This window comes from Filicampus tigris, chromosome 1 (assembly GCF_054856515.1).
Source record: "Filicampus tigris isolate MCC_2025a chromosome 1, RoL_Ftig_1.0, whole genome shotgun sequence".
Lineage (NCBI taxonomy): Eukaryota > Metazoa > Chordata > Actinopteri > Syngnathiformes > Syngnathidae > Filicampus > Filicampus tigris.
The window spans coordinates 24,178,416-24,191,264 of record NC_141217.1 but is presented as its reverse complement, the minus strand read 5'-3'; the positions used below and the strand labels follow the sequence as shown (position 1 = coordinate 24,191,264).

The 12,849-nt window shown below is 43.1% G+C and overlaps 2 protein-coding genes across 9 annotated transcripts in view; one reads left to right on the top strand and one right to left on the bottom strand.

Annotated features, from left to right (window-relative positions):
• The window catches only part of LOC147153346 (uncharacterized), a 156,840-nt gene extending 146,550 nt beyond the window's left edge, over window positions 1-10,290 (bottom strand). The window contains exon 1 of the mRNA XM_086028484.1: window positions 9,345-10,290. Within this exon, the coding sequence (XP_085884610.1) occupies window positions 9,345-10,035 (691 nt within the window). The 5' untranslated portion in view covers window positions 10,036-10,290. The remainder of the gene's footprint in view (window positions 1-9,344) is intronic.
• Window positions 1-12,849, top strand: part of slco4a1 (solute carrier organic anion transporter family, member 4A1) — a 28,250-nt gene that overhangs the window by 4,498 nt on the left and 10,903 nt on the right. For 2 of the 8 annotated variants that reach the window (XM_086028434.1, XM_086028414.1), the window contains exons 2-4: window positions 2,585-2,626; window positions 10,424-11,478; window positions 12,294-12,384. In XM_086028434.1, coding sequence (XP_085884560.1) covers window positions 10,680-11,478; window positions 12,294-12,384 — 890 coding nt within the window. In that variant the 5' untranslated portion in view covers window positions 2,585-2,626; window positions 10,424-10,679. Of the gene's footprint in view, window positions 1-2,222; window positions 2,627-2,872; window positions 2,946-10,423; window positions 11,479-12,293; window positions 12,385-12,849 lie in introns of those variants that run through there. The other 6 variants (XM_086028443.1, XM_086028452.1, XM_086028425.1 and 3 more) reach the window with 5 other exon arrangements.

Genomic DNA, 12,849 nt, shown 5'->3' with positions numbered 1-12,849 from the left:
AAGGAACAATAAAACAATAACAAAGTCAGAACAAAGAAAATAAGAGTCTCAAGCAGTGTTAAGAGCTACGGAATATAAAATGGCTTCTGAGTGAGACATCAAATTTAGAGTAGTGACCCACATTCAAAATTAAGGTACAGTATTCTCCTTTTTAAAATTATTATTACTTTGCATGAAGAAACTTTTGGGTAAATTGTCTTTAGCCATGCTAGCAAGTTACTACTGATTTAATGCAGAATATGAAACTAAAGGGAAGTTACCTTTTATTGCTAAGTCGCTGATAGTGTAGTGGTACACACGCCTGAGTTGTGTGCGGGCAGCGTGGGATCGGTTCCCGCTCAGTGACGGTGTCTGTGTGTGCCCTGCGACTGGATAGCGACCAGTTCAGGGTGTAGTCTGCCTTTTCGCCCATTGTCAGCTGGGATAGGCTTCAGTACCTCCCCGCGACCCTGTACAGGATAAGCGGTGTGGAAGACGACACACATCATTACAACTAATGAGCAGTGGTAAACCTGCATTTGATAAGTAAAAAAAAAACCATAAGAATCCAATGACCACATGTCCTGAATGCTATATCATACAATACAATACCATTTTATTTATATAGCGCATTTCACAACAGCTACAGCTGTAACAAAGACATTCAGTCTGCACGGAGGGGAGAAGAAAAGGAAGAAAGAGAAGAAGGAGATGAAGTAAAAGAAGAGAAGATGAGATCACCTTTATTACACACACAACACTCATATCAAAACTAACCTTTTTATATCTGCACAGCATGATGCAATATACTGTCTATCTGTCATCAAACTGTGGAACATTTATATTTTGGTTCACAGTACTTCCATTAAACAGTTTCATAACTGTTAGCTAGTTCCCATAACACTGCTGTCTAATAATCAGAGATGGGAAATCCAGGTCCAGAAAGTAAAAACCCTGCCACAGTTTGGTTTTAGCCACAGGTGCTTCTACTCAACCGTCAGGTAAACGTGCTCAGTTGAATTTGCCGTCCCTGCTAATACAGTTTTTGTCCATTACTTGGTTTAAGCATGTGTCTATAGTGTTCAAGCAATGGGCAAAAACTGTAATATACAACTATGCATTCTTTTTACACAGTGGGAAGTGTAGCGTTACTTTGTGTGACTTTGTAATGATTGTCTCAACGTTCCCCATAATGAGCTGGTACTGTAGTTATTCTAATCAGCAGAGCTGGGCATCACCTATTTCCCGTCTGCATATTTAATCGACCCACGTGGTCCCAGTCGGTCCGAGTCAGCCCGGACTTAACCTGTACCACGTCACACGCAGGTGCCGCACTCCGACTAAGGAAAAAAATTGAAAATAAGACAGTGTTGTGTCCCTTGCAGACGCAATGACGTTTGCCCCATATTGTTTTTATTTCACAGATCACCGACGCTGTACGTGTGTATCTGTTGTTTTTATTTAATATTATTTCTTTGTTTGGCGGCGTGTCTGCTTGTGACGTGAAGATTACGTTCTCGATGTTGATTGGCTGTCGCCGACGAGGGATGGACCGGGACCACGTGGTCGATTAAATATGCGGGACGGAACGCCGTGGTGGTTAGGCGATGCCCAGCTCTGATAATCAGAGTTATACTGTCATAGGGTAACATAACACGTAGAAAAGAAGAAAAAAATCAAACAATGCCTCAGTTGACTTTGCTTCTTCTTCAGTAAACCCAACGCTGTTATACTTGCCAACAGTACCACAGTTTTAGATGCATAGAAAGCAACTTGTGGTCACTGTTGGTTCACTCAACTTCAGTTCCTACTCAGTGACGATTTAAATGTGAGTGTGAATGGTTGTCTGTCCCTTTAAATACCTTGTGAATGGCTGGCGATCAGTCTCCTGTAGGGTGTAGTCTAAGTTTTATCTAATTGAATGGCCTGTAGCTCACCCATAACTCTCAACAAGATAAGCCATGTAGAAACTGGATGGTTTGATAAAGCAACATGTTGACTTTTACAGACATTTTTGGGCTGTAACTGTGTCTCTGCCATGACTCCTAAATGTGAAATGCCATGTGAATGCGAGACCTACAGAGCCTAACTGAATTTGCTGCTCCTGCGAAGCATAACCTCATAAGCATTTCCTTGCTTCTTCAGAAGCCTTTGTTTACGGCAAAGTAGGAAAGCCCTCCTGACGATCCAAAGCCGATGAAAACAGCGTGAATGTTTCTTTTCTAGTCGCTGCTGGTGTGGTGGTACATTGGCCTGATTTCAGCGCATGCGGCCTGAGTTCAATTCCCACTCAGTGACGGTGTGAATGGTTGTCCATGGGTATATGTGCTTGGATAGGCCCCAGCTCACCTGTGATCCTAGTGAGGATAAGTGGTAAATAAAATGGTTAATGTATAGCGGATTGAATCAGAACGTGCTGCTTCCTGAGCAGTACCAGCAGTAAAGGACCATCTTGCAGGTGGTGGTGGTGTGTAGCACCAGAGCAAGCACGGCCCGCCCCCTGGGCGTGTCCTGATGTGCTGCCTCAGCACTGCATTATAAGAGGCTTTCTGAGATGGGCTTAGAACTTGTTTCACTTTCATCTTTTCCTTTCATGCCTCAACAGACCCTTATCAAGAGCGGTTGAACGGGACGTGTTGGAGTGGAGGTAGGCAGCTGTAACTCACAATATTTTATAATTATCAAATCTTGTGTTTTTGAGGACAGTCTAAAGAATCTATTTCATATTTTTTGGCTCTACTCAAAATATTATACTTAGCTGTGGCTAGTGGCTCACTCGCTCATCATGCATGCAGCTTGTGTTCAGTTCCCACTAGTGATGGCGTGAGATGTGAATGAGTGAGAATTGGTTTCTTCTATCTCTATGTGTGCCCTGTGATGGACTGGTGACTAGATTGACGGTGTAGTCAGCCTGTTGCCCAAAATCTGCTAAGGTCGGCTCCAGCTCATCACCACCCCTGCACAGGGTAAGCGGTGGAGTAGATGGATGGATGGACTGTTAGCCTCCTTTAGAGCATTGTTTTTCCATCAATATTAGGGTTTTATTTAGGTCAAAAACTATGGAAGGTTATACCTGGTGTCAAAGCAAAAGTTACCCTACAAATGATTGATGAAAAAGACAATTACTCAGTCATATTTTTATTTTTTTCTTACAAAGGTAATACAACCGATGTGCACATTCCTTCGCATATCTGTGGTAATGTTCTACTGTGTTACTGTGTTTCAATGGACGATTAACTTTCCAAGAATGGTTCATTGGTCAATGAGGTATGTCATCACATCAACATTTGAAGGTACAAATAATAAACACATATGCTAATGTTTCTTTGAACATTTAATTTGTCCTTTGTTAGCAGGTCTTGTTTTCCAACTCAAACTTGTGCATTTTCCCGTTGTACTATTTAAGTGGAAAGCTGACATCCCCAAAAAGTCAAACCTCATAGGTCCCCAAACCAAGCCGATACCGAAAAGCGATCATTTAGTCACCCAATATATTCCTTGACCATGAAAAATGATGGGAAAATGTACTTAACGTGAGGCCGGCCCACAGAGTGAGCATTTATGTTAGACAATCGTAGATCAAAGAACAAAATGGCGACTCAACGTAACGACGTCATAATTCGTCATAAGTCACGCACGGAAATGTCCAACTCCATCAAACATGGTCCCATTACATCGACAAGGGTCCAGTCAAAGTATTCCGTGAAATAGTGAGTCCATGCCAAGCTTTACATCCATAAAGCCACGTTATCTGCAGCTGCAAAAGTTACCAATTTCCATCAAATTTTTGATCCATTTGTGATCGTAGCTTCACTTAGCATGAGCTCATTAGCCACTTACACATATCAAACAAAAGCTGTAATCATTGGCATTTGATTGAAACCTCACTTTAGCCAATCTGCAAGGGATTTCCCTTCAAAGAGACCTACAGAAGCCAATGAAGGGCCGTGCGTAAAAAAAAGTCACTCCCATTACATATCCTTACGTAGCTTTGGCCAATCACAGCGGAACTGACTGGTGACTGACGCATTGGATAGCCAATAAAATTCTTCAAAAACCAACATGGGCTGTGTCATACAAATTGCCTTTGAATAAAAGAAACCTCGTTGTGTAAACGCCTCCTTTTCGTGCTTCGGTCTCCTGCGCCTTGTGCGTAACAAGACTCTGCTATCGCAAAGCCTCCTTTGCTGTTGTTTTTTTGCGTGTAAACATGGCAAAACAACAGCAAAAAAAGAACTACACTATAGTAGCATAAAAAAAGCATAGCAGCCTTTTTTCCACAAGTATTCACACAAATGGGTGCACAGGTCATCCAAATGGATTGGGGTTCACCTGTACCTTTCCTTAGGAAAACATGTGTAAAAAGCTCATTTTTTGAAGGATTATTGTCAAATTTGAACTGGAATTTGGGGAGACATCAAGCTTTGATCCTGTAGTGTTTTCGAATCCTAATCAACATTCTAAATTCATTTTCAAGGCAGATTTTGTGAAAAGAAATAACATAGATTCGCCTTTAATTTTTCTGTTTTCAAATATCCATAGTTCAGTGACAGGAGCACTTACACAGATTCTGACTATCTGGGAGAAAGGTTCAAAATGTTATCTTCAAAAAAGAGACCAAAACTATGCTCATACTCCAAATGGTTCAAGAACAGCTACAAATTTACTTTGGGTGCACCTTTTTTAGGCGTTTTTGGCAAAGTTGCCCTCTGCTTAAGAGGATAAAGGAGAAGTCAACCCAAAACATATCTTTCTTAAAAGGAAAATGTGTTGAATTCAGTGCCATCTGGTGATCAACTAGTAGAATGCAATGACCTAAGATGGAAGCGCGTGTATTTTGAAGCAAACACACTATGATGCCTCTGAGAGACCACACGTCATAAGATTACCAACAGTTTCATCAGCAGAGGTGCAAGTGAAATGTTATCACAAATGACTTCTAGTATTCCCTCAAGTCATGAAGTAAGTGCATTGCATTTGTTACACATGCAGTAGTCATGATGCTTAGGAACGTTCGCTAAGTTGGTCTCCTTCGAGTATCCGTAGCACAAAGATGGCAGCGAAAGATGGCAGTCTCCTGTAGGGGGGGCACACCCTATGTAATATCATTTGGGATTGCTTCACCTCAGAGTATATAAAAATAATTACATTGATGTGATAGAGCATAATTTTTTGCACATTGTTGAAATGAATAGTGGGTTTTTAGAATAATGATGATTGAAAAAGCAAAACATTATACACGTTGGCCCCTTTAAGAATATGTTCCCCGCAGGCCCAGTTCCCCAGTTGGAACATGGCATTCTGATTATTCTTGAGTTTGTAAAATATGAGTTAAGCAGCAAAATGCACCCGTTTTTAGCCATTTTGGTGGCCATTTTGTCACTTCTTTTGACTGAAAATGACATCACAACTGCGCAGGGCTCCGGTAACGACCAATCACGGCTCACCTGTTTTCTGAAGCTGAGCCATGATTGGTTGTTCTCCGAGCAACTGTGATGGCATTTTAGGTCGACATAAGTAACAGAATGGCCGCCCCCCGAGATGTCTAGATTTTCCTGCTTAACTCATATTCCACAATCGCAGTATTAATCACAATGCCCTGTTTCAACTAGTCAATCAATCAATCAATCAATCAATCACATTTTATTTATATAGCACTTTTCATACATAAAAATGCAACTCAAAGTGCTTTAAAACATTCAAAGCAAAACATAGAATTATCTTCAATCAAAAGAAAAGATAAATTATTTAAAAGTTGTTGAAAGCCAAACTAAAAAGGTGTGTCTTGAGCTTCCTCTTAAAAATATCAACAGTCTCTGCAGACCTGACATCCTCTGGCAGGCTATTCCAAAGGTGAGGACCAAAATGGCTGAATGCAGCCTCGCCATGCATTTTGGTCCTCACCCTTGGAATAAATAAAAGGCCGGCGCCAGAGGACCTCAGGATCCGCGAGGGCTGGTATGATAAAAGCAAATCAGATAAATAAGATGGCCCAAGACCATTAACACATTTATAAACTAATAAAAGTACTTTAAAATCGATCCTGAAACACACAGGGAGCCAATGCAGCAATTTCAAAACTGGCGTAATGTGCTCCCGCCCTCTGGTTCTCGTCAGCACCCGAGCGGCTGAATTCTGCAGTAGTTGCAGTGGTGAAATGCTCTTTTTCGGGAGGCCAGAGAGCAGGGCATTACAGTAATCTAAACGACAGGAAATAAAGGCATGCATCAGCACTTCCGTGTTAGCCTGAGAGAGAAACGGGCGGACTCTGGCGATATTCTTAAGGTGATAAAAACCAATCTTGGTTACATTTTTAATATGAGGAATAAAACTGAGCTCAGAGTCAAAAATGACGCCAAGGTTCTTCACACAGTGTGAGGGATTAAAAATGTGTAGTTTTGGTAAAAGCTTCTCTCTCTGACCTTCGGGACCGATAACTAAGACCTCAGTCTTGTCCTCATTGAGCTGTAGGAAATTATCTGCCATCCATGACTTGATATCTAAAATGCAATTTAAAAGGGTATCAATGGGTCCTGTGTCATCAGGAGACACGGCAATATACAGCTGCGTGTCATCAGCATAGCTGTGAAAGCTGATGCCGTGTCCCCTGATGACATCCCCGAGGGGAAGCATATAAAGATTAAAAAGTAAGGGGCCTAAAATCGAACCTTGAGGAACCCCACATTTAATTTCATGAGTTTTAGAGGAACAAGTATCCATACTTACAAAGAAATATCGGTCTGTGAGATAGGAATAAAACCAGTCAAAAACAGTACCAGAGATGCCCACTAGATTTTTAAGTCTATTTAATAAAATTTGGTGATCTACTGTATCAAAAGCAGCGCTTAGATCCAGTAGCACCAAGACTGTGAGTTTTCTCACGTCTGCAGTGCACCTAATATCATTTAAGATCCTTAAAAGAGCAGTCTCCGTACTGTGGTTCATCCTAAAACCAGATTGATATTTCTCCAAAATATTATTTGTATTTAAAAAATGATTCAACTGGATGAAAACCAGTTTTTCTAAAATCTTACTTAAAAACGGTAAGTTGGATACGGGTCTGTAGTTATTAAAAACGCTCGGGTCAGAACCGCTCTTCTTCAGAAGGGGCTTCACCACCGCCGTTTTAAAGGCAGCTGGGAAGACGCCTGTCTGAAGAGAGCAATTGACTATATTTAAAATTTGTTCTTCAAAAAATCCATAAAATGTCTTAAAAAGAAATGTGGGAATTGGATCCAAAAGGCAGGTTGTTGGGTTTACCTGGGAGAAAACTCGAACAAGTGTCCTTGCATCAACCAGGGCAAAACTTTCCAGTGTTTCCTCATGTAAATATGATTGTCCGGGTTTATTAAAACTTGTGTTTTGACGGGCTAAAAGACTGGATCTTATGTCATCGATTTTACTTCTGAAGTGGTCTGCAAAGTCCTCACAGAGAGCATCTGTTGGTCTCTGTGGGGACTTATTAAAATCAGAACTAGTTAAAAGTTCAAAGGTGGAGAAGAGAACCCTGGGGTTGTTTTTATTGACTGTAATGAGGTTTGAGAAATAGGAAGATCTTGCTAGTTTTACTGTTTTATTGTAAGATTTCAGTTGTTCGCATAAAATTTCATAGTGTACTGTAAGTTTACTTTTTCTCCACCTCCTCTCTGCACTCCTGCATTTTCTCTTTGATATTTTGATAGCATTGTTTCTCCACGGGGGTACAGTCTTTGTTTTTGTTGTTTTAATTAAAAGTGGAGCTACTGAATCTAATGATGATTTAAGATGTAGGTTAAAATTGTCAACAATAAGATCACAGGGTGCAGGTAAAATGTCAGCAGGAGTGTTTTTTAAGATCTCGATAAAATTTGCTGCCACCTCAGAAGATAGGTAGCGTTTCTTCACTGTTCTGACCGGGACTGCTAGATGGTTAAAACTGGCGATGTTAAAATAGACACAGTAGTGGTCTGACACTGCCAAGTCAACAACAGAGGACACACCAGCAGACAAGCCATAGGTTATAACCAAATCCAGGGTGTGTCCTCTGTTGTGAGTTGGCTGCAAGACGTGCTGTTTAAAATCCAAGCAGTTTAAAAGGTTTGAAAAATCTCTGGATAGTGGGTCCGAGATGTTGTCCATGTGTATATTAAAATCGCCAGTTATTAATATTCTGTTATAACTGGAATATAAAATGGATAAGAATTCTGAAAATTCTGTAATAAAAGAAGTGGAATGATGGGGAGGTCTATAGACGGTAATGCAGAGAATAGGGGGACTGCTAAAAACAAAGGCATGGTGTTCAAACGATAAATAGCTGCTAAAAATGATCTCCTTTGATAAAAGAGTATTAATAAAAATTGATGCAGTCCCGCCTCCTCTTTTGCCATCCCTTGTAGAAAATAAAAAGTTAAAATTCGGTGGGCAAGCCTCGTTGAGAGCAACTGGAGCATCTGTACCAAGCCATGTCTCAGACAAAAGTATACCATGTAAATTATTGTCTAAAATCAGGTCGTTTATGATAAAAGTTTTGTTTAAAAGGGAGCGCACGTTCAGCACGGCCAGATTAATTATTGTGCTGGACGTGCGCTCATGGTGGTACGAATGAGCAGTATTAACATATACTAGATTACCACTGTTAAAACCACGTTGTTTGTGTGTGCAAGGGAAGCGTCTGCCGGTGATGGTTTCAATGGGAAAATTGTCCGATAGTGGTAATGATAATGAGGGCCTGCAGGGGGAGCTAGTTAGGGTGGTGGTACTGTGAGCAGCTGGTATTGGCCTGTAAGTGATGGTAGTGACATTGTCATTGCAGCGTTTATGAGTAGAAAAAGAAGTATGATTGGTAAACAAGAGTCAGCTGGGAGTGGAATTGGTTACGACATGGTGGATGTTAGCGGCTAAAATCTTGCTACCAAGAGAGTTCGGATGAACACCATCCGGCTGGTAAAAAGACGGGCGATTCCAGAATAGGTTAAAGTTGTCAATAAAAGCAAAGTCAAGGTGGCCACAAGTGCGTAGGAGCCACGTGTTCAAGCTTAAAAGGCGGCTGAAGCGCTCGGCTCCGCGAGACAATGCCGGCAAAATGCCACTCACCCAGACCGAGAGATCGCAGGTTCTTAACAAGGCAAAGAGGGCGTGAAAGTCTCTCTTCGTCTGCTCAGACTGTCGGCGTATTGTCTCGTTTGTCCCAACGTGAACGATGAGCCGGGTAATGGATGATGGCAGAGAGTCAAGAACACCCGGCAGGATGTTAACTATGTCCATGACTTTCGCTCCGGGAAAACAGCGGGTGACACAGCCGGGATAGTGAGTACGTCTAATGGTGCTGTCGCCAATTATAACGGTGGTCGGTGGGTGACGTGAGGAGGGAACGCCAAGGGACTCACCACCGGCGGAAGATTCACGACCCCACTGTCCAGGATGGCTCCGCCGAGGCCGAGTGAAGACGGTGGATGACACCGATGAGTGTCGCCGATGATGCTGGTGATGACGACCACCCTTGTACCGGGACACCGCGTCCCGGAGCAGCCCGACGCGTGAGTGGACGGCCGTGTCACCGGCGGACCCGCCCAACATGGGGTTCCCGGCCGAGGTCGTCGCCGTGGGTGGCGGGGAATCCGAGGGAGCCCCTGGGAGCACAGCCCCAGCGTCGGACGCTGGTAGTGCAGTGATGGGAACAGGAGACTCACTCGCCAGGGCGGCGAACCGATTCCCCAGGACCAGTTGGGGGCGGTGGGGTTGCTCCCCGGCCCTCCGGCCGCGGGACACCACCTTGACCCAGGTGTCACTCTGCAACGGTGTCGAGCAGGATGGCCCCGGGCAGGCAATTGGATCCCACTTCGCCGTGTCCGAGAGGCCAGCCGCCTCAGCCGTCATTGTCGCCGACAGGATTTCACGAGCGCGCCTTCTCATGACCACCGCGGAGAGTTCGGGGAAACGGGTCGCGAAGCAAGAGATGACCGATTCCTTCTCATGGAGCTCCTCTGAGAGACGACGAATATCCCTTCTTAGGTCAGAGATTGTCTTATTTGCCTTCTCCAGCAGGCCATTGTGTTCGTCGCTGTCGTCTGAAGGCATTTTAATACACTAGCTCCAAGCTAGCCCCAAGCTAGCCCGTTTCCGTCTCACGCTAGCTGTATGCTAGTCCGCGAGATCAAGCGACCCAGAGATTAACAAAAATTTAAATAAATAAAAAATAAGATAAAAATAGTCTCCAAAAATTAAAAAGAGTAAAAACGCAACGCGCAGGTGAGGTAGATTCGAAGGCGAAAGTGCAGAAGTGCAATCGATACCATCCACGTCCAAACTCTGACGTGGCAGGAGAAACGCAAACGGAAGTGACGTCGTATGTCCTGTGGGCCTGCATAGAATATATTCGTGAAAAAAAACATGTTTGGGTCGATTTCGCTTTAAGAATATACTGTTGTGGATACCTTTTAAATAATCTATTGTGTTCTCTCTGTAGGAGGCCATGCGTCAACCAATTGTGTTGCCTTACAAAGCACCAGAACAGCCTTAGGAAGCACTAAGCAGTGTGGATATATGGAATGCACGACACAAAAAAGACTTGTTATTTTTTAACTGCAGACTGAGACCAGATGGATTAAGACCCTGGAACATTTCAATTTGCCCCCCTGGATTCAGCTGTTCCACAAGTAGCGTACCTTCTCATCTTCGTACAGTGTCACAATTCTCAGCCCATCTGCAGCCCAAGACTCTCAATGCTCAATGCCGATGCTTCCTTCAGCTCCAGGCAGGAGCTCCTTGACCTTCGCGGCATCCCTCTGAGCAGGGGTCCCTCTCTGGACAGCCCCAGCCCTGTGGACTGTCACAGAGACAGCATCGCAGACTCAGGAGACAGACACGCTGATGGTCCCATTCAACCATGCATTCTCACTGGAGTTTCCACCTTTCCAGGACGGATGTATGGGGCACAAACGACCCACAAACAAACCCCCACAGACTCAGATCAGCTTTGCGGCTGGGGGGCTCTGACACCCAAAGCTATCCAAGTCTTCAACACTCCCCGTTGGGTGTTGTTTTTCCTGTGCGTGGCCTCTTTCCTCCAAGGGATGATCATCAATGGTTTCATCAACACAGTGGTGACAACCATCGAGAGGCGCTTCGACCTGCGAAGCTACCAAGCGGGCCTCATTGCCAGCTCCTATGACATAGCGGCGTGCATTTGCCTGGCCTTTGTCAGCTACTTTGGCGGGACGGGCCACAAGCCTCGCTGGCTCGGTTGGGGGGTGCTTCTCATGGCTCTGGGTTCTCTGGTCTTCGCCTTGCCTCACTTCACCACGCCACCTTACCAGGTCAGTCTGTCCAAGCAAAGCGGAATGTGCTCTGCCAACCGGACCAGCCCTTGCCAGGACCAAGAGGGTGGCGGATTGTCCAGCTATCGATTTGTGTTCATGCTGGGACAATTTCTCCACGGGGTGGGCGCGACACCCCTTTACACGCTGGGAGTCACGTACCTGGATGAGAATGTCAAGTCAAATTACGGGCCTGTTTATACTGGTGAGTCACATTTTGCAATGAATACAGCACAAGCGGGTTGGAATTTGCCTTGTATGGAACATTTTCAAGTCGCATTTACTAAATTAAAATGTAACATTTGCGGATCTTCTCATCTTTAGTTTGCTATAATGTAGACTGCAATAATCTTGTGAAAGATAAAGGATTAATGACCACTAATAAGTGCTTTATGAAGTGTCTGCCTGTTGATCTACCTACCTACCGCCTCACTGTTTTGTGTGTCCAACCTGTACACATTTTGCACAGCCATTGTTAACTCAAATGTACAATGTCTTGGGGACTAGAATTTTCCACATGTTGTACTCGTGTCTAACTGCACGGTGACAACCAATGTTTGACTCTTCCCAATCATTTACTCGAGAATGAAAGAGCATGTTAAAGTTACTTGAAACCTATTACACTCATTCTTTGCTTTATATTACAAGAAATGTACACTTTTAAATCTTCATCCCTTTGGAATTAATTTCTTTTTAATCACAACGGACAGGTGAAGTAAAGTTGTCTTGTCAGTACGCTGGTCGTCTCACTATGTGTTAAAACCACCATCAATAGCAATGTAGTCTGTCTTGAATATCTCCATGTAACTGTCAACGGTACGATCTCAAAATTGCAACTTGCGTGATAACGATGCCGAAACTTTCAAATGCAACCTCCTTTATGAAATCCGATCCATTTTTTAACAAAGAAGGCAAGTAACAAAAGTGACCCTTTTATCACAAACAGGAAGTTCCTGTTAGAAAACAGCAAAGAGAAAGTACCTGAAGCGACACACCCATGTTTTCACTTTCTGTCCTCAGGGATCTTTTATACTGCAGCCATTGTGGGTCCAGCAGCGGGTTATCTGCTAGGGGGTTACTTCCTCAACATTAACACTGAGCTCCACCTCACGTGAGTCTGCTATGTGTGTGTTTTGGGAGAGTTATGTTATTAAGCAATTATCCGACTGCATAGTTTTCCATAAAATAAGAGAAAGGAGGGGGAAAAAAGTGCATTTTTTTATACATAATGTAACGATGCACAGTTAGAACATTAACACTGCGCTTAATTATAAGGAAAAAAAAATGCACTTTTTTTTCATTTTTAGCAACACCAGAAGAGTCAAGATGCAAACCCAAACTTCAGAAATATGAGACCCGATTTGCTAACCACCAATATAGATGTAATCAATTTTTTTACGATGTACCACCTCAAAAAATACTTTGCTCATGACCGTTATCAAAATAGTGGTATAGTAGGCCTAAGTGTTCATCAAAAACAAGACCTACATTTTAGTCATAAAAATTTTTTTTTATTTATTTATTATTTATTAAAATTAATAAAATGATTTTTTTCCCTTATCATTAAGCGCAGTGT